Source organism: Pecten maximus, chromosome 1 (assembly GCF_902652985.1).
Source record: "Pecten maximus chromosome 1, xPecMax1.1, whole genome shotgun sequence".
Lineage (NCBI taxonomy): Eukaryota > Metazoa > Mollusca > Bivalvia > Pectinida > Pectinidae > Pecten > Pecten maximus.
The window spans coordinates 12342484-12365950 of NC_047015.1; the positions used below are offsets into that span (position 1 = coordinate 12342484).

General features: G+C 34.9%; 1 protein-coding gene across 1 annotated transcript; it reads left to right on the plus strand.

The window, feature by feature from the left end:
- The first annotated feature begins 73 nt into the window (after nucleotides 1–73).
- LOC117325201 (ionotropic receptor 25a-like) lies at nucleotides 74–23260 on the plus strand. The gene is made up of 14 exons (XM_033881274.1): nucleotides 74–345; nucleotides 7371–7538; nucleotides 10002–10082; nucleotides 12625–12858; nucleotides 13524–13696; nucleotides 13940–14077; nucleotides 17383–17475; nucleotides 18026–18091; nucleotides 18397–18495; nucleotides 18910–19101; nucleotides 19475–19790; nucleotides 20630–21197; nucleotides 22315–22531; nucleotides 22928–23260. The coding sequence occupies exons 2-14, from the start codon at nucleotides 7436–7438 to the stop codon at nucleotides 23090–23092; spliced, it is 2445 nt and encodes an 814-aa protein (XP_033737165.1). The 5' UTR covers nucleotides 74–345; nucleotides 7371–7435; the 3' UTR covers nucleotides 23093–23260.
- The last annotated feature ends 207 nt before the right edge of the window (nucleotides 23261–23467 follow it).

Sequence of the window (23467 nt, forward strand, 5' to 3'; positions counted from 1 at the left end):
TCCATTTACACCAATATCGAAATAGTATTACCATTGTATATGAAGTAGGAAGCTAATGTCCACACTTTATTGATTTAATGGGCTGCAGAAGTAACATCAGAAAGGTTTAAATGCTTCAGGCACTATGTCCAATTAATCCTTCTCTGTAATCCGCCATCAATTTATATAAGGTTATGTACAACCAGATTCGGTAAACAAAGTGCCTTAACTGGATCGATACCGTGGGAGTAAGTAGCTCGGGAAAAGCTGGAACGAAATACCATAACAATGTTTTCTGTTCTTGGTGGGACGTCTTATCATCCAAAATCGTACACAAACAACCTCTGATATCATCGCTTCGGACACGTGAGTTTTTACCCTAGGGACCCCATGCACGCCAGTAACGTCGGAAGGATATGTTCTTTTCCTCTATATTTGTTTTTGTTTTACCGCTTGTTAGCATATTGTTTTAACAACTTTTTAACAGCTGATTTAGTATATATGTTTATAACCGTTCATTTGATAGAGTACACATGTATATTACTGTTCATTTGTTTTAGTACATAGATGTATTACTGTTCATTTGATTTTGTACATATGTATGTTACCATTCATTTGCTATAATGTTGAAATGTATTATTTGATGATGTCATATTAATTTTTACTGGCATCTTAAATTAAATTGTAAACTTATTACACCTGTAATTTTCCTATTAATTTCTGCGGTTGATGCTACTATTCAGTTCGGTATAAACGTGTCTCCTTATTGGCACGAGGTGTTTTAGTAATAAGATCATTTTGATTTTCATTCTGTTATCATCTAATATTGTAAAACTCCATGGATTGACCGTTCAATGGTAATGCTGTAATTATGGTACAAGTATATGGTAAAGAATGAAGTGTAGTAAGGGTCGATAACTCGTTATCGTTCCTTACGGAACGTAATGATAACTATGAGCTAATTCGCGATTTTTGCCGGCTATTGTAGCGATTTGGGAGCGGAAAAAATGGCACATGCAGGCTTTTGAACCATTGTAAAACTCGGCTCGATCTAACGTTAGGTCTGGATGTATCTGGTATCCCTATGGAAATTCGTATTTATGAGATATTTTGGGTCAAACATGTCAAAATCGTAATTTTGACTAAGAGGTTCTGTTTAAATCGCCCTAAAAATTCCCCCAAAAATCCAGCAACATACATAATGTAGATATCGTCAGGTTAAGTATGACTGCTTCATTACCAGTGAATACTGTTCATAAAAATAAAATAACTGGTGTAGGTTAACTTTAGGCTAGTGTTGTGTTTACCTGAGTCTGACTCGTTGAGCGTTTGTCACTTATACGAGGGAACATACTTTATTTGTATTTCCGGCCGAACAGAGGCAGTTATCGTCAGGTGGAGGCAGTTATCGTCACCGTCAATATTTTCATGCGTTTTGAAATGTTTCTTGTTATAAACACAAAAAATATCATGTCTACGTTTAAGAACATGCATTGATCAACAAAAAAAATACATTTAAACCGGGCAAATATCATTGTCGGAAATGTTTTGGGTTTCTGCACGTGCTGCCCAAGCTTTCAAGCACTTTGCAACAGTGAACATTACATTCAGCATCGATGTTACGTATGATAATCACAGGTACTTGTGATTATCATACGTAAGATTCACTAAAAAAATATCGTACCTCGGCCTTATAAAGTATTTATAAGGCCGAGGTACGATAATTTTTTTCAAATTAAGCATGCGATTGTAATACAATAATTTACTCGTCTATAATGAAACATTTGAATTAGAAATATCATAATCATGTCCACAAGTACCTGTGGATGGACTGGGTCGGCATACATGGTTATCAATATTAAAATCATTACGGATCAACTGGTTTTATATTTGTTTTGCGCGAGTTATCTTGATGATGTTTTTTAAAACCAACATTAATATCAACAGGTCTGTTAAAATTGACGTATGAAATTATTTACACCTGTAGTTTGGTCGGCTTGTCCGCATATAAAGGAAAACCATAGAATAACGCCATCCCGAACTCATCGGGTCTTGTCGCTGAAATGATTCCCCGAGGAGTTCCGGATGGATTAACACCGGGGACTTCACGCCGCTTGCTCGTTCAACTCCAGGCTTTAGCTGCACTCCAAATGAGTTGTATTACATCATGTCATATTAAAAGTGACATTTGAGGTTACAGCTGGTCTACTATGACCACATTTGTTGCTTTACAGGATCAGTATTCATCGTCAACCCAGACCAGCGTTCAATTCTTTTCGATAACAAATCTAATCTCGTACCAAGTCGTCGGCTTCCAGTAGGTCTAGTGTAAATGTTACGTGTTCATTAACGTTTTAGAGACAGGCGACTTTTAAATATTTAATATTTAGGGCTTTTCACCAAAAGTGGTGAAAAGACCTATTGTTTCTGTTCTGTTTATTATTATTATTATTATTATTATTATTATTATTATTCTTCTTCTGCATTTTATTTTGTCACACAAATTGTGGGAAAATGGTAAAAGGTATGCCAAGTCAGTTATGCCTATTGTATATGGCATGAGTTGAAGGGGTGACAGCAACATCTTCAAGTAGGTCAAGAAACCAAGATGGCCGCCATGACGTCATATCTCATTTTGCTTAAGTGGCCATAGCTCCAAAACGGTAACAGTTAAAATAATTTCAAATATATATTATTGTAGGACTAATCTGGGGCCAACTTTTAATAATGCATTGTTTTGAGGTCAGAGGTCAAATGAAAAAGCTCGCCTGAGGGTCAAGTTAGTCTATTTTTAGAAAATCTTCATTTTTTCTTCTTTTTCAAAATTCTTTCGAAATATGATGCAGAATGTCATTCTAATGAATTTGACGTTTTCAGTTTTTCTGTGACACATACGGTTTCTGTTGTACGCCATTTTGAATTTCCCCCTATATATTTCAATAGAAAAGTGTGTACATTTCAAACTTCTTCTCAAGTTCCACCTGTGGCATTCAGCTCAATCTTAGCTGAAATAATCCTTGGAATGTCCTGGCCAAGTTATGTTATTTTTTAAGTTGGTTTGAAATTCAAGATGGCCGCCATGACGTCATGTATTGAAAAGTTTAAAATGGCCATAACTCTAAAAGTATTCATTTTACAAAGGTCATGTAATTATGTTATTTGTAGATAATGACTAGCGCTAGCTTTTACTCACCAAAAATTTTAAGGTCAGAGGTCAAATAAAAGAGTTCGCTATGGGGTTAAATTAGTCCATTTTTAGAAAATCTTCATTTTTCAATCTTTTTCCAAAAAAAGTTCTTAGTATGATGTAGAATGTCATTCTGATAAATTTGACGTTTTCAGTTTTTCTGTGACACATACGGTTTCCGGTATACGCCATTTTGAATTTTCACTATATATTCTATATTAAAAATAGTTTTACATTTTAAACTTCTTCTCAAGTTCCACCTGTGGTATTCAGCTCAATCTTAGCTGAAATAATCCTTGGATTGTCCTGGCCAAGTTATGTTATTTTTTAAGTTGATTTGAAATCTAAGATGGCCGCCATGACGTCATCTATTAAAAAGCTTAAAATGCCCATAATTAAAAAAGTATTCATTTTACAGGGGTCAGGTAATTATGTTATTTGTAGTTAAAGGCTGGCTCTAGCTTTTACTCACTAAAAGTTTTAGGGTCAGAGGTCAAATAAAAGCGTTTGCTATGGGGTCAAATAAGTCTATTTTTAGAAAATCTTCATTTTTTAATCTTTTTCCAAAAAAAGAAATTTAAGTATGATTCAAAATGTTATTCTGATGATTTTCATGTTTTTTGGTGTTTCGGTAACGTTTACCATTAACGCGGAACGCCATTTTGAATTAATTTGGCATCAGATATATAACGGCATCTGAGATATAACGTTAGTTGGACGAGGGTAGATAACTCGTACAAGGCTGTACGAGTTACCTCCCCTCGTCCAACATTTGTTGAAACGTTTTATTTCAGATGCCAGATTAATTCAAAACTAGAATGCGGATGACCTATCAAGTGTTTTTAAATAGTTTTTTCTTACCTTTTGAAATACCAAGCCTTTAGGTCATTTATGCTAAGAAGGTGAAAAGCCCGTCAAATTGTTAACCAACAATTTCTAGTTAAATTTTTTATTGTTTGTTTGTTTAATGAAATTACTGTGTCGTTAGTTGATGTTTTGATGTCTTGATCAGCTGATATTTGTTTATGTTGAGGAGCAACGACGTTTCGAGAATCATATCTCATACGATGACACGAACTTTCAAATAACTACTGTTCCAGTACACACTAGCAGTATCTTGAACAATTCTTTTTCAGTAGAATTTTTTTTTCTCAAATTTTTAATGAAATATTTATATTCTAATACTTTAAATTTTGAAATTAAAGTCTCTGACCTGCCCTTTATTGAGATGGTTCTTAGGACCATGTCAAATTATATCATCTTTTGCATTAATAAATAAATGAAATAAATTTTCAAATATATTTAAACCCTTCACTGTTATGCACCTCTAAACCTGGCACGTCCTTAAATGAACTTGGTTGTTAATAGGACTTTAAACCAAATACACCAAGTTTATTAGTATTATATATATAGAAGAAGTATAGAAAAGTTTGAACAGTTACCCTGTAGAAGAAAAGGGAAGCTGACAACCAGGCCGGTATTTGCTGTCGTGGTTGTGTCTTTTGGCAAGACCACTTTACCCTATTGCTCTGGCAGCATACAAGGAGTTGGACGACTGGTTCGCCCGTTGTCAGTATAATGTGACCGGGTGGGGTGTCCTGCTGGGTGTCTTCGGTAGTATGCTTCAGTGAGGTAGCACTATAAATCGGCAAAAGTTCTGGCCTATCACAAGGAGACTTAACACGAACATACCGCAGCCTCCCAAAACACACATACGCACTCACCACACGCATGCATGTCGCACGCACGGGAGGCCGTCCTTAAATGACCTTAGCTGTTAATAGCACGTGAAACAAAATAAACCAAAACCAAACCAAACTTATTGCTCTGGATGGCATGCAATCGGCCTCTTGTATGTTGTTCAGTCAGGTAGTCACCAACTACTACAAGGAGACCCAGCCTCAGACTTAAAGATGCTACTTATTTTTCAGAAACCGGACAAGCTGGTCTACACTGCTACCTTACAAGAAGTTTAAATAATTTATTTGCAAAGAAAATATTATTTATTTTGCTTGATAAGCTTCATTTTCATAAATTATTGCTCCATTTCCTGGATGGCATGTGGACAGACAGGTCTCCTGCATGTTGTTCAGAGGTAGTCACTAACTACTACAAAGAGACCCTGCCTCAAACTGACTCAGCTGACTATTCAAAGGGTGATAAACAAAGCTAACAAAGCAAATATATATAAGAGTATGAGATAATTGCAACTTCATTTTCAGAAACTGGGCAAACTGGTGTACCCTGCTACGTGATAAAAGGTTGAAAAAAGATATTTAAAAATAAAAACATGATTTCTTATGCATGGTTAAGCTTCCTTTACATGAATTATTGTTCAAATTCACATAAAACAATTTAAAACTTTCTAATTTCCTAATTTTCATCTGTGATAGAAAAAGGGAGATAACTTGCTCACCTGTTCTTGATATTAAATTACCTGGGTAATTATAATGTACCATTCATATTAATGCTTTTGTAGATATTTTCCTAAAGTTCTATTCATGATCGATCAATTATCGATATGATGATGATTGATTATGAACTTATTAGTGATTCCCAACACTACTGAAGAAGTTGCAAAATTTTCGAATAAAAAAAAAATAGACAATCTTCCAATTTGCTCAACATGGACCACTGACAAAGACACTGATACTGACTTTAAACTATGGGGAAGGTCTCGAAATATCAATTTAATGAAATGGCTATGTCAAACAAACAAACAATTTTCCTTCTCTCATTTGTATCATTATGTTCCACTGGGGAATTCATACAAAAATGGGATTTTCCTCGCGCAAGTGTGATTTATTAACAATTTTCTCCAAGATTAATATTGGGGCGAGCCAATTACCATCAAATCTTGGATATTCCTATCTGAAAGAGTTAATCCTATCTTTTTCGAGGATATTTGTCCAAAATATTGTCTGACTGCAATGAAATTTGGTACAGTATATAGGTACATCATGGGACACGGTTACTCTTGTAACCTCACTTTAACCTTTTTTTTAAAAACAAAATGACTGCCATTTCCCAGCCTCTGATTGGTCCAAAATAAGATATTGTCCAATTTTGATGAAATTTGATATGTAGGTACATCATGGGACACCGGTCCCTCTGGTCACCTCATTTTCACGTTTTACCAAAATGGTCGCCATTTCCTGACCTCTGATTGGTCCAAATTTAGATATTGTCTGATTTTAATGAAATAGGGGTATTATGGGACAGCAAATTCAACTTTATAGGTTTCATTTCCTTGGCAACAAGACAGTTTTACTTATTTTTGTTTAACGTCCTATTAAAAGCCAGGGTCATTTAAGCACGTGCCTGGTTTTGGTGGTGGAGGAAAGCTGGAGTACCCGGAGAAAAACCACTGACCTACGGTCAGTACCAGGTAACTGCCCCACGTCGGTTTCGAACTCGCTTTCCTGAGATAGACAGCTAGTGATAAAATGTTGGGACACCTTAACCACTCGGCCCCGCGGCCCAACCTTTACATTAACACAGTCTTCTCATTGGTTGAAATTTAGATATTGAGCGATTTTTGATGAAAACTGCTGAAACAGAGTTATCGCCCCTCACTACGCTTCATTCTTTCTGTGACATCCTTCATGTGTCATCCAACTAGTATATTGACATCTGCCATTTTGTAGTCCATGTAATTTTAGTCTGGTATATTGACATCTGTAATTTTGTAGTCTATGCAATTCTAGTCTGGTATATTGACATCTGTAATTTTGTAGTCTGGTATATTGACATCTGCCATTTTGTAGTCTATGTAATTCTAGTCTAGTATATTAACATCTGCCATTTAGTGATTTGTCAATTTCATTTTTACTCGAGGTAGCCTGATATAGCGATGACTTGAACGATCGATTTGATGTCCGAGTAATCATAAGATCATCGGTGTTGTGTGTTTGGATGGTTTCTGTTTTTTTGTAACTCTTAGCTTTCACTGCTACCACTCCTTCACAATTACATCACTCTAAAACAAAACTGTTGCGTTTATTTATAGATTGGTGTAAACTTTATCACAGAAATTCTTAAAGTCATAAACAACACCCCAAAGCACACGAAAACAACAAAGGAGACATATATGAAGTTCTTATACCAAAACCAATCGAAGTGAGACTGCTGCTGTCACTGTGTCTGCTCCACACATTCAGCTGGAGTCAATACTGATCAGATTTATTTTTCTTTCCTGATTTAGTCTGAGAAAGACATGTAATTGAGCTGTGTGTTATGTACCTGAATTGAATCAAAACACAAGAGAAGATGAAGAATGTAAGACACTCAGAATTTTCTACGATGATGAAGACAAGCGTGTGGATCTTGGCAATAGTAACGCTACACTTTCTTGTCGGGTGCAAGTCACAAGGTATGTACATTTACACAGACTTGTCATTGCAGGCTTATGATGACTCAAGTTGTCAATTCTCATTTAAAGATGCTACAATACCGGCAGTGTATACACTTACTGTAACACGGATGTATAAAATGGCTGCCATGGTATAGGAGTAGATATAGATTATAGTTTATAGAAATAACATCATCAGCAAAAACGTGATAATTGCGTCCTAAATGATCATTTATATAGTGGAATACGATAAAAATACTTTGTGATGCAATAAATAACTATTCATTTGGAACATAAAAGATAACAGAGAAGTTAAATCTTTTGGAAGATTGTATACGTGATAGCGGAAAGTATGTAACTTTTGGTATTGTATAAAAAAGGATGTTCCTATTTTCAATCGATCATAATTACTTTGTGGACCGTGTGACATCTTCAAGCTGCCTAATTAACCACTATGACTAAAATATCTACAGTATTAGAAATGTATATTCCCAAAATAGTTGATTGACTTGTTCATTAAAGGGACTCTATAGGTATATTTCGCTCTTTTTCTGGAGGCATTTGCTTTTGGTAAAGTGTAAAAATACTTTAAATTAAACTGTATAGACAAAATTAAACCATAAAGATTGTAAGCTTCAAACATTCACCGATATCTGCTGTTTCGAGCAGAGTTAGTAGAATGACCACGTGATTTTTTGGACCCCGTCTGAGGAAAATGTAAACATTTTTTCACGTGAAGTTCACTTGCAAAATCTGTCGCAATCATAGTCCCATAGCATAGCACACTTGAAAAATAGTATGAGCATATCATTGGTTTATATGCAATGCTGTAGTAATACACTATAAAAATCTTGGTCCAATTTACGAATGACCAAACGTTTTACTTCTCAACAGTCCGTTTGTTCACAGATGTGTTAACATGTTCTTTGATTTATCGGTACAACGAGTACATAACCTACACCCAAGACAGCTATAGCTGTTCGTACACACATAAAGCGATATATTGTTTACATAGTGCATCAAATATATAAATATCATCACATCCATTTGAGAAGTAAGAACGTCACAAGTATATGACAAACCAAGTTGTCATTTATTCACGGAGTAATGTTGATCCAGCATTATATACGATATTTTATATAATATATTAGACATCACATATACTTTATAAGATATCTTATGTAATAGATTAGAAATTTCATTTAAATTTCTTTATAAGATATCTGACATAGATATTGCATATGATATCCCATAAAAGATTATAAGATATCACAAAGACATTTAAATGGGATATATTATTTATTCATAATCTTATATATTATAGGATATATCTCATAAAAGATGTAATATATCTTATAAAGGCAGATTAAATGAGATATCTTGTATCATTCGTTGTAAGATATCTTATAAATGAAAATTAAATGAGAAATCTTATATAAATCATTTATAAGATATATTATAAAGAATGAAATTTGAATATTGAGATAAGGATACCTCCCCCACTCGGTGAAGGAACCGAGAAAATTGGAACATATGAAGCTGAAACTTCTTACTATGGTTTTGATACATATTTAAAATTGTTATATTCATAATCTTTTATCGTTTGTGTGAACTTTTATTTTTGCCGGTCTAGCGAGAGTTTCGTTATTTATAAGATATCTCGTAATTTTTTCTTGATAAGATATCTTGTATATTATAGGAGATATCTCATATGAAATATAAGATATCTCATATGAAATATAAGATATCTCATATGAAATATAAGATATCTCATATGAAATATAAGATATCTCATAAAGAAAATAATATTTTGTATAATATATATGGTATCTTATAAAAGATATGATAATAAATATATCATAAACATATAAGGTATCATATGAACAAATAAGATATCTTATACAATTTGGTAAAATACTGGATCAACATTGCTCCGCGGATAAAATTGACAACTTGGCTTGCCATACAAGTACAATGTTTTATTTTGTTTCATTGCACGGTCCTTATCAGCACAAAATGACTGCATTGTTTAAGATAATCGATGTAGTACATACTAAGACTATAGATGTCATATAAAATGTCACTGCTGGAATTCTCCAGTATCATCGTGTTTCAACATGATGAATCCGCGTTATTGTTAAGCACGGAAATGATATAGTTCACTCCAGTAGAATCCGCCCCCAACGTCTTGCAATTATACTTCATTTGCCCCCCAATCATGCTATCCAAAGCTCGAGAGAGGAAATCTGTGTAACATAGAGACCGGACTATTACGCCAGGTATAAATCTATTTAACTTGTCGGAATGCTATACCTTTATTAGGTAATTTGTTTCACTGATAAATGTACTTTTATTTGATATTACACCTAAACAAATGATTACATCAATAACACTGCTGAACGATTAAGGTCTAAGGTTTAACGTATCATAGTTAATATCTCCTATTTCATGTTTGTACCTAATGACACAAACCTTTTTTCGCAGTTGCTGATTTCGATGAGCGGGATGTCAGTTTGAGCGTGAACAAGAGTGAGCCTGGTATAGTCCAATATTACAGACCACGGGGTATGTCCGACCTCTTTATGTGTTATTATTTATAGTGAGCCTGGTATAGTCCAATATTACAGACCACGGGGTATGTCCGACCTCTTTATGTGTTATTATTTATAGTGAGCCTGGTATAGTCCAATATTACAGACCACGGGGTATGTCCGACCTCTTTATGTGTTATTATTTATAGTGAGCCTGGTATAGTCCAATATTACAGATCACGGGGTATGTCCGACCTCTTTATGTGTTATTATTTATAGTGAGCCTGGTATAGTCCAATATTACAGATCACGGGGTATGTCCGACCTGTTTATGTGTAATTATTTATAGTGAGTCTGGTATAGTCCAATATTACAGATCACGGGGTATGTCCGACCTGTTTATGTGTTATTATTTATAGTGAGCCTGGTATAGTCCAATATTACAGACCACGGGGTATGTCCGACCTCTTTATGTGTTATTATTTATAGTGAGCCTGGTATAGTCCAATATTACAGATCACGGGGTATGTCCGACCTCTTTATGTGTTATTATTTATAGTGAGCCTGGTATAGTCTAATATTACAGACCACGGGGTATGTCCGACCTCTTTATGTGTAATTATTTATAGTGAGCCTGGTATAGTCCAATATTACAGATCACGGGGTATGTCCGACCTCTTTATGTGTTATTATTTATAGTGAGCCTGGTATAGTCCAATATTACAGATCACGGGGTATGTCCGACCTGTTTATGTGTAATTATTTATAGTGAGTCTGGTATAGTCCAATATTACAGATCACGAGGTATGTCCGACCTCTTTATGTGTTATTATTTATAGTGAGCCTGGTATAGTCCAATATTACAGATCACGGGGTATGTCCGACCTGTTTATGTGTAATTATTTATAGTGAGCCTGGTATAGTCCAATATTACAGATCACGAGGTATGTCCGACCTCTTTATGTGTTATTATTTATAGTGAGTCTGGTATAGTCCAATATTACAGATCACGGGGTATGTCCGACCTCTTTATGTGTTATTATTTATAGTGAGCCTGGTATAGTCCAATATTACAGATCACGGGGTATGTCCGACCTCTTTATGTGTTATTATTTATAGTGAGCCTGGTATAGTCCAATATACAGATCACGGGGTATGTCCGACCTCTTTATGTGTTATTATTTATAGTGAGCCTGGTATAGTCCAATATTACAGATCACGAGGTATGTCCGACCTCTTTATGTGTTATTATTTATAGTGAGCCTGGTATAGTCCAATATTACAGACCACGGGGTATGTCCGACCTGTTTATGTGTTATTATTTATAGTGAGCCTGGTATAGTCCAATATTACAGATCACGGGGTATGTCCGACCTCTTTATGTGTTATTATTTATAGTGAGCCTGGTATAGTCCAATATTACAGATCACGGGGTATGTCCGACCTCTTTATGTGTTATTATTTATAGTGAGCCTGGTATAGTCCAATATTACAGATCACGGGGTATGTCCGACCTCTTTATGTGTTATTATTTATAGTGAGCCTGGTATAGTCCAATATTACAGATCACGGGGTATGTCCGACCTGTTTATGTGTTATTATTTATAGTGAGCCTGGTATAGTCCAATATTACAGATCACGAGGTATGTCCGACCTCTTTATGTGTTATTATTTATAGTGAGCCTGGTATAGTCCAATATTACAGATCACGGGGTATGTCCGACTTCTTTATGTGTAATTATTTATAGTGAGCCTGGTATAGTCCAATATTACAGACCACGGGGTATGTCCGACCTGTTTATGTGTTATTATTTATAGTGAGCCTGGTATAGTCCAATATTACAGTTCTCTTTGTCATCATCATCATTGTTAATAATAAGTTGTTGTTGTTTTTTTTTAAATAAAACAATCCTGTTTTGAAAAGCCACTGAAACCTTACAGTTTACATAGATATTCATATTCAATGATCTGTGTTTCATTGGGGCCTGAAACAGGTAGTCTTTTAGACAGGTTTTGTTATATAGATGTGACCTTAAGATAGGTATTGTTACATACAGGTAACCTTAAGATAGGTATTGTTACATACAGGTAACCTTAAGATAGGTTTTGTTACATACAGGTGACTTTTGATAGGTTTTGTTACATACAGATGACTTTTTGATAGGTTTAGTTACATACAGGTGACTTTTTTTTATAGGTTTTGTTATATACAGGTAACCTTAAGATAGGTTTTGTTACATACAGATGACTTTTTGATAGGTTTTTTTACATACAGGTGACCTTTTGGTAGGTTTTGTTACATACAGGTGACTTTTTGGTAGGTTTTGTTACATACAGGTGACTTTTTGAAAGGGTTTGTTACATACAGATGACTTTTTGGTAGGTTTTGTTACATACAGGTGACTTTTTGAAAGGTTTTGTTTTTTACAGGTGACCTTAAGATAGGGTTTGTTATATACAGGCGACCTTTAGGGCAGGTCTCAATTTACATCTTTCTATCGTTTTATCAACAACATACATTTACCGTTATACCCAAGTATACCGAAGACATAATTTACTACCAATTATTTTTTTAGAACGCTCTCCCTTTGTGGTGTTTGTCTATGATCCGAATGTCGGACCCGGATGTCTGGATGAGTGGGGAGGATCCGTTGTTGTTTGCCTATATGGGCGATGTCCGCTACCTTCAGAGCACGTAATACGCCTTTTGTCTCCCCAACTCAGATATGGTACCTTATTGACACGCCTATTGACCAGCGAGTCGGATCGACATAAGGAGCTCATCGTCCTCAACGATGTCGACATGCAAAGTGTGTATGATATGTTGTTAATACTTCAAGGGCTGTAAATATGTAATCCTCAAATAAAGACAGCTGCACAACTTAACAAAGACATCTATTATTAACTAATTCTCATTATGGAGTGTTGGTTGGCCAACAACAACGTTTGATAAATAACATTATGAATATTTTCTTGCGAACGTCATCATTTAACATCGTCTTGTTACCGTTTTGTGTATTTGAACAAGAGCATATGTCTAGAGAGAAAAAACAGACTTTTATATGTATAAACAGGGATGTCTGCATTCATAGACAAGTTGTTCTGGAATTCGTAGATACACATGTAGAATTACGACCTTTAATTATAATAATTACAAAAAAAAGGAACGCCGATTAATTTTATTATTTTGCAGGAAGAAAACATAGTTAAATGCTTGGGTTTTTTTTCAAGTTCATATGTTCATATTGGTCGTAAACGCCTTTATAATTGTTTCGTTCGTATTGATTTACAAATATTGCTACTGTACTGCTATATAATGACCTCCGTTTGTTGTTTAAATATACAAGTGTATAATCCTTATTCGTTTAATTCGGATTACTTTAACGTCTTATAATAACACCGCGTAACATTCTAGTCTCCTACATGACGTCATATAGACAAGTTGTATTTTACTTTGTACATTGTTTTCCTGTAGTCCCTTTATCGGTCCTGTTGGAACACGTACAGTCCGTCGATGTAGTCATTGTAGATATCAAATTATCGGATGGGAATTTTCTGGACTCACTACGGAAAGTTTTGTCTCGCTCGGATTCACGGAAATTCATCTTTCTTGGAACGCCATCTTTGGTTAAGAACGTCACAACTTTGGTAATATATTATCAAGATAATTATGAAAGAAGAAATACATAGCATGGTATAGTTTAACTATTAAATCGGGATCTCATAGGAGTGTCACATTACATGGAACGAATCACTTGTATATCTTTGTTCTTTTACTAGTTTTTGCAGTGCTTTGATTGTTAAATTTTATTACTGAAGCTTTAATGATATGATCTGCAATGTTTCAGCACAATGTTCAGAAATAACTTAGAATGTGTTATATGTTCGTAGATAACGGAGCTGACGGCGTTAGTAGCCGATACCATATGGCTCTTACTTGATTCACAGGGCATTGTTCCTCTCTGTTCCAATTGTGACAGTACTATCAACCTACTTCGAGATGACTATATACCACAAGTCGAAACAACTGTAAGTTAACATACACCGTAAAACGACTGTAGGTTTACATACACTGTAAAACGTCTGTAGGTTTACATACACTGTAAAACGACTGTAGGTTTACATACACTGTAAAACGTCTGTAAGTTTACATACACTGTAAAACGTCTGTAAGTTTACATACACTGTAAAACGTCTGTAAGTTTACATACACTGTACTACGACTGTAGGTTTACATACACTGTAAAACGTCAGTAAGGTTTCATACACCGTAAAACGTCTGCAGGTTTACATACACCGTTAAACGACTGTAGGTTTACATACACTGTAAAACGACTGTAGGTTTACATACACTGTAAAACGACTGTAGGTTTACATACACTGTAAAACGTCTGTAAGTTTACATACACTGTAAAACGTCTGTAGTTTACATACACTGTACTACGACTGTAGGTTTACATACACTGTAAAACGTCAGTAAGGTTTCATACATTGTAAAACGTCTATAGGTTTACATACACTGTAAAACGACTGTAGTTAACATACACTGTAAAACGTCTGTAAGTTTACATACACTGTAAAACGTCTGTAAGTTTACATACGCTGTAAAACGTCTGTAGGTTTACATACACTGTAAAACGACTGTAGGTTTACATACACTGTAAAACAACTGTAAGTTTACATGCACTGTAAAACGACTGTAGGTTAACATACACTGTAAAACGTCAGTAAGGTTACATACACTGTAAAACGTCAGTAAGGTTACATACACTGTAAAACGTCTGTAAGTTTACATACACTGTAAAACAACTGTAAGTTTACATGCACTGTAAAACGTCTGTAGGTTTACATACACTGTAAAACGTCTGTAAGTTTACATACACTGTAAAACGTCTGTAAGTTTACATACACTGTAAAACAACTGTAAGTTTACATACACTGTAAAACGTCTGTAAGTTTACATACACTGTAAAACGTCTGTAAGTTTACATACACTGTAAAACGACTGTAGGTTTACATACAATTTACTACGACTGTAGGTTTACATACACTGTAAAACGTCAGTAAGGTTACATAGACTGTAAAACAACTGTAAGTTTACATACACTGTAAAACAACTGTAAGTTTACATACACTGTAAAACGTCTGTAAGGTTACATACACTGTAAAACGACTGTAGTTTACATACACTGTAAAACGTCTGTAGGTTTACATACACTGTAAAACGTCTGTAAGTTTGCATACATTGTAAAACGTCTGTAGGTTTACATGCACTAAAACGTCTGTAGGTTTACATGCACTGTAAAACGTCTGTAGGTTTACATACACTGTAAAACGTCTCTAAGTTTACATACACTGTAAAACGTCTGTAAGTTTACATACACTGTAAAACGTCTGTAGGTTTACATGCACTAAAACGTCTGTAGGTTTACATGCACTGTAAAACGTCTGTAGGTTTACATACATTGTAAAACGTCTGTAGGTTTACATACACTGTAAAACAACTAAGTTTACATACACTGTAAAACGACTGTAGTTTACATACACTGTAAAACGTCTGTAGGTTTACATACACTGTAAAACGTCTGTAAGTTTACATACACTGTAAAACGTCTGTAAGTTTACATACACTGTAAAACGACTGTAGGTTTACATACACTGTAAAACGTCTGTAAGTTTACATACACTGTAAAACGTCTGTAAGTTTACATACACTGTACTACGACTGAAGTTTAACATACACTGTAAAACGTCAGTAAGGTAACATAGACTGTAAAACGTCTGTAGGTTAACATACACTGTAAAACGTCAGTAAGGTTACATACACTGTAAAACGTCAGTAAGTTTACATACACTGTAAAACGTCTAAGTTTACATACACTGTAAAACCAATGTAAGTTTAGATACACTGTAAAACAACTAAGTTTACATACACTGTAAAACGTCTGTAGGTTAACATACACTGTAAAACGTCAGTAAGGTTACATACACTGTAAAACGTCAGTAAGGTTACATACACTGTAAAACAACTGTAAGTTTACATACACTGTAAAACGTCTGTAAGTTTACATACACTGTAAAACGTCTGTAGTTTACATACACTGTAAAACGTCTGTAGGTTTACATACACTGTAAAACGTCAGTAAGGTTACATACACTGTAAAACGTCAGTAAGGTTACATACACTGTAAAACAACTGTAAGTTTACATACACTGTAAAACGTCTGTAAGTTTACATACACTGTAAAACGTCTGTAGTTTACATACACTGTAAAACGTCTGTAGGTTTACATACACTGTAAAACGTCTGTAAGTTTACATACATTGTAAAACGTCAGTAAGGTTTACATACACTGTAAAACGTCTGTAAGTTTACATACACTGTAAAACAACTGTAAGTTTACATACACTGTAAAACGTCTGTAAGGTTACATACACTGTAAAACGACTGTAGTTTACATACAGTGTAAAACAACTTAGTTTACATACACTGTAAAACGTCTGTAAGTTTACATACACTGTAAAACGTCTGTAAGTTTACATACACTGTAAAACAACTTAGTTTACATACACTGTAAAACGTCTGTAAGTTTACATACACTGTAAAACGTCTGTAAGTTTACATACACTGTAAAACGTCTGTAGGTTACATACACTGTAAAACGACTAGGTTTACATACACTGTAAAACGTCTGTAGGTTTGCATACACTGTAAAACGTCTGTAAGTTTACATACACTGTAAAACGTCAGTAAGTTTACATACACTGTAAAACGTCTGTAGGTTACATACACTGTAAAACGTCTGTAGGTTTACATACACTGTAAAACGTCTGTAAGGTTAAATACACTGTAAAACGTCTGTAGGTTTACATGCACAGTAAAACGCATGTAAGGTTAAATACACTGTAAAACGTCTGTATGTTTACATACACTGTAAAACGTCTGTAAGGTTAAATACACTGTAAAACGTCTGTAAGTTTACATACACAGTAAAACGTCTGTAAGTTTACATACACTGTAAAACGTCTGTAAGTTTACATACACTGTAAAACGTCTGTAAGTTTACATACACTGTAAAACGTCTGTAGGTTTACATGCACTGTAAAACGCTTGTAAGTTTACATGCACTGTAAAACGCCTGTAAGTTTACATACACATACAAGAAATGCTCGTATTAATTGTCTCTAAAGAAAAAAAAACTCTCATGAAATGATTACATTGCAATGTAACCTAGCTGCACTATCAATATTGAAATAAATCCCAAATCTACGTATACCATATAGTTTAATGTCATTATACTTATAGTGTAAATTATTATCATTATTTTTGTCAGATTGAGTCTGTTGTTCGCCGAATGCTCAATACGTCACATGTTTATACCAACGAAGGGATTGATCCGTTGTTCCTTACCTCCGAATTGAAACAGGTAAGTTAAACAAGTATAATTAGGCAAGATAATTATGTAAATCGACAGTGTGCTGATCACTTAGAGTAAAGCATGTAAGTAAAATGTAAATACATTGGAAGAAGCCAGAGGAATCTGTAAATTAATTAAACAGGTACTGTATAACTAAAATGTAAATACATTGAAAGAAACAAGATGGATTTGTAAATTAACTTAACAGGTACTGTCTGTAAAATATCAGTACATATTTGATTGGGAACTAAGACAGCAAGCAATTCAGTAATACTAATGTTTATAGGGGAGGTGAGCGTATCTAGACCTTAGATACAGCCTATTGTTTAGGACACGCAGAGTTCATTGTAAATTAAATATTTCATCGGATTCTTAAAATGCTTCAAACATTTTATCGTTATGACGATAGGATTCCTTCTAAAACAATGCATTTCAATATATACGTTCATATTTAGGCAAATCATCGTGATGAACATCTGTCTCCATTAACATAAATTATGTTTCACTAAGAGAGTGCAGAGCAGTGTGTTGCTGCTCACCGTTTGTAATGATGTTTTAGGCTTTGACCACCGTCCAGCATGAAATAAAGATATTCCAGCCAACTTTGAATGGAACGTTTGCTCAGGTAAATATTCACCTTTACATTATATCAATCTGTATTTAACTAGTTCCACGGTGGTTTATACCATACAATCTGTACTTAAATTCAGTTCTTGATTACCTATCCATCACATGCATGTAGATATAAAATGTAAGCTTGGCGTTGTACGTTACCCTAGACACTGTTCTCGGTGGATGCAAACACTAAAAGGACTCACAGACATGAAAACGGAACTCTAATTCTAACTTAAAATCGATAATTTGTAAGAAAACTTTTCATTGTCATCAACACATCTTTTTAACAGATAATTCAGAAATATATTGTTTTAGGTGGGCGTATGGAATGACCTCACAGAAACATCTGGCAGACTGCCTGTCAACTCTACAACAAATAACAGAAAGCTAGCTCTTAGAGTTGTGACTGTCCATGTACGTATAAGAAGCTGGAGAAAAACATGACAATTTTAACGAGGAGCTTATACAGTGACATATATACCTGATATCTATTTGAGAAAGAATACAGATATGTCGTTTTCACGTTTTATATTTTGATTTTAATATATTTAATAATATATTTTGTTTGAATGTCTGCAAAACACATCTATCTATCAATCTATCAATAAGTAAATTTTTAATATTCAATAGATTTGTCACTGATCTGCCCACTAAAGAAATTGAACCAAAAAACCTTGATCAACCATGATTTTAAATGAGAGCCAATGGGGTCGCTGCTCTTAGCGGGGGCCAGGCTAGTGATACAAAATATAACTCAGACGTCATTTCTTGTTTTGGCGATTCGATAAGATTCTTTTTCACAATTAATGATTTTGACTTTTGTTTCAGCGCCCACCGTATGTATTCAAAGACACGTATCAAGGTGTCACCTCATATCGCGGTTACGCGGTAGAATTGTTGAGCAAGCTCGCAGAAGAGTCTGGGATACAATTCATTATAAATGAGTGTACCATCAACCAACCCTTTATAGAAGCCACTGTATTCACCTGGAATGAATGTATTGAGGATGTAGTTACCGGAGTAAGCAATATTTGGTTGTATAATTTTATTTTCATTGTTTTCCTACCGTCATTTGTTTAAATTCAATGCAAATGTATAAAATGATCTATCTGGCTACAGAAACTTGCAATTTTGTCTACAACGGAATGACATTTTGTCATAGGGTCAATGGTATTGGCCTGATTATAAGCATTGGTGGCATTTAGGAACAACTTGGATATGAAAATAGATTTCCTTTATTTGTAAAAAAAAAAAAAAAAAAAAAAATTAACGCACCAACGAAAAATTACTACTAAAGTAACAGCCAAGTACCTGTACAAATTTATAATAGGTCGAAGTCAGGACTGTGGGGGAATGCATTTTAGATGATGATAGTGTTTATTTAATATTTCAGAGAGCTGACATGGTCATCGGCCCAATTGCAGTCACCAAGGGACGAGAAATGATGGTTGACTTCATTTTGCCATATATTCAGTACGATGGGGTTCAAATGCTTACGAGAGCGAAAAAAGGAAGACGCTTTGACTTTTTAGAAATATTTGACCACTGGTCAATGCTTGTTTGGCTGAGTTGTTTTATATTCACCTCGGTTTCACTGTGGATTTACGAAAATATAATAAAAAAGCTGGAGAGAAAGAAAAATCCTGATGTCAAGTACTGTTCATTCCAAGACGTGGTTTGGTTTATCATAACAAAGGCAGATTTTGAATGTAAGTACGTCTACTAAAGGAACCACAACTGATATTACCGTGACGTAAGTACCTAACTAAAGATATCACAACTGATATTACCGTGACATAAGTGCCTAACTAAAGATATCACAACTGATATTACCGTGACATAAGTACCTAACTAAAGATATCACAACTGATATTACCGTGACATAAGTACCTAACTAAAGATATCACAACTGATATTACCGTGACATAAGTACCTAACTAAAGATATCACAACTGATATTACCGTGACGTAAGTACCTAACTAAAGATATCACAACTGATATTACCGTAATGTGATCACTCGTATAATTTGTCTATGATGTGATCACTCTGGTAATTTCTCTGTCATGTGATCAATTGTAATTCCTCTATTATGTAACCCCCCCCCGGTGTCTATATGGCGCGATCCCTCTATTTCCATATCATATTATACTGTCGTTATTTATATACTATGTGACCACTGTCCTCTCTCATTCTCAATAAAAGACTTCATTAATTATTGTCTGGCCGGAACTCTAGGAATTCACTTGTGTATTCAGTGCAGCAATCAAAACGCTAATATCCGAGGTAAAATAATTTGCCTTGCTGTGAAATAGTACTCAAAATAATAATAAGAATGTTCGGACGAGGGCAATTATATAAAAAAAAAAAGTTAATCTAATATGTGATCAAAATAAGATGACACACTTTGCTTTACTTGTGTAATGGTACATAAAATAAATAATGGGACATTTATCAGAAATAAGAAACATTATGCTTTTCTATGCTATGCTGAATTTCGACAGACTAATATAGTTTGACAGTATAATTAAGTCGGTCTTGATTTGCAGGTGAAGGTATTCGTTTATCTCGGACCAGTACAAAGTTAATGGGTTTCGGCTTCTGGCTGCTGTCCTTTATCCTACTGTCCGCCTTCACTGCTAACCTGGCATCCTTCATGACCGTTTATCGTATGGACGAGATACAAGTCAACACTATATCGGATTTAGTAAACAAAAAGGATGTCAAATTCTCTGTTGTGTGGGGGTCAGATGAAATGGTGTATTTCGAGAACATGATGAAAACAGAAGAAGCATTTCATGATCTATGGAAAAGTTCTAACCTTTACCCAGACTATAAGCAATATGCCTTTAATGAAATTGTCTGGGACTACCCGGTCAGAGACACTTTCACGAAAATATGGCAAAGCATGACAATTACAGGATTCTTCAATACTACGTCCGAGGCTCTGAGAAGGGTTGCTGAAGGAAATTTTATTCTTTTGGCAAAGACAGACACTGTGAAATATTTAATATCACAGAATTGTGATGTGAAGTCGCTTGGGTCGCCCATGGGCTATCATCCTGTTGGATTCGCACTGAAGAAAGATTCCAGTCTTATATCAGCAATGTCAAACAGGTAACTTACCGGAATACGAACTCCGGTTTATCGTTGCAATATCACATGCATTTCTACATTGAATACTATACGGTAAATTGTTTGTGTATTTGATTTCCCTTAATGGCCAAGCTAATTCTTCGTTATAATATGTCCGACAATAACACCCGGGGAAGCTAATTATGATCATACAGATAGACCATCAACTACAGCACGCGACCATACACAAGTGGAACATAAGTAACCACATACGACTATACCAAGGGATATAAGTCACCACATACGACTATACCAAGGGGATATAAGTCACCACATACGACTATACCAAGGGGATATAAGTCACCACATACGACTATACCAAGGGGATATAAGTCACCACATACGACCATACCAAGGGGATATAAGTCACCACATACGACTATACCAAGGGGATATAAGTAACCACATACGACTATACCAAGGGGATATAAGTCACCACATACGACTATACCAAGGGGATATGTCACCACATACGACTATACCAAGGGGATATGTCACCACATACGACTATACCAAGGGGATATAAGTCACCACATACGACCATACCAAGGGGATATAAGTAACCACATACGACTATACCAAGGGGATATAAGTAACCACATACGACTATACAAAGGGGATATAAGTCACCACATACGACCATACCAAGGGGATATAAGTCACCACATACGACTATACAAAGGGGATATAAGTAACCACATACGACTATACAAAGGGGATATAAGTCACCACATACGACCATACCAAGGGGATATAAGTCACCACATACGACTATACCAAGGGGATATAAGTCACCACATACGACTATACCAAGGGGATATAAGTCACCACATACGACTATACCAAGGGGATATAAGTCACCACATACGACTATACAAAGGGGGATATAAGTCACCACATACGACCATACAAAGGGAAACATAAAATCTCATATGACTGAAAAATGGAATCATATGTCGCCTTATATGATGATGTAGAGGGTTGTGTCAAACCACAAGCCCATAGCATTTCTGCTTTAAAAATGCTTTACAAACATGTTTGATATCTTATTTGTTGATTAACGTTGTATATAAAGTTCTTCTATTCTATTTCAATACAGTTTTATGGAAATACAACAAAGTTCTGACGTGGAAAGTTTGAAAAGAAAGTGGTGGGAGAATGGAGATTTGCTCTGCGACACAAGTGAAATAATACAGGAAATAGGGTTCACAGAAATCGCTTATTGGTTCCTGACTCCGGTGTTTGGTATAAGCCTAGGGATCTTTGTCCTTGGAATGGAACGCATCGTCCGCTACAGAATCAGTAGGAAAGCGAAGGTAAATATAGAAAAATTATACATGAGGGTGAAACCACTTTTACTTACCTTTATCATTTATCATTCTGGGCCATATTGTCAATTAGATTTATCTAAATATGTAACCCTGTATAGATGAAAGATATTATCATTTTTCTTATTCTAGATAACTGGAGGACCAATTATGTATCGGAGTACCAATCAGTCTTTAGTTGATATCTCTGTCTATGTTTCCGTGTCAGTAGAAACATTTATTTTGATAATTATATTGCATAACATGTTTCTTAACAAATTTACAATTTTGCTCAATATATAGTGTTTTCACTGCTGATATTGGTAAAAAAATTCTTTAAACAAGCTTACCAGTCTGATGGCATCGATATATTTATACTGTTATCTATGTTTTATTTTGAAACAGAAATACACAGTCCGAAATGGCTATTCACCCACACAGCATTTTCGGGACAACGATGATGAGGGCAGTAGACAGGATGGAAGGACAAAAAACAATGGGTTTTGTGAAAATAGTCCTAAACATGTGATGACTACAGGATATGTCAACAAAGGCATGTCATATCTATAATCTCTTAAACTTTTACTAATGTGTCTTGTTGTGTAAATATTCTTTTACAGTTATGACATGTTTTTATTCATATATATAATAAGAAAAAAAGTGTGTGTCCATGTGGAGTTGGTAAATGTTTAAATATCTATATATATATAATAACAAAGCTCGCCTAACAACTTACAAGCAGTGTTCGTCCTTTTCCGTGCTTTTCAGGCAAGACATATTTATATATATTCATGTTCAGCTGATTGTTGCTTACAACATCAGTCACACATCCAGCTTGCCCATTAATCAATAAACAACGTAACACATATGTATAGATTGAAATGGAAGTTTATTACAACGACATTTATAATCCAATTCCAAAACATTATATACATAACATAAGGT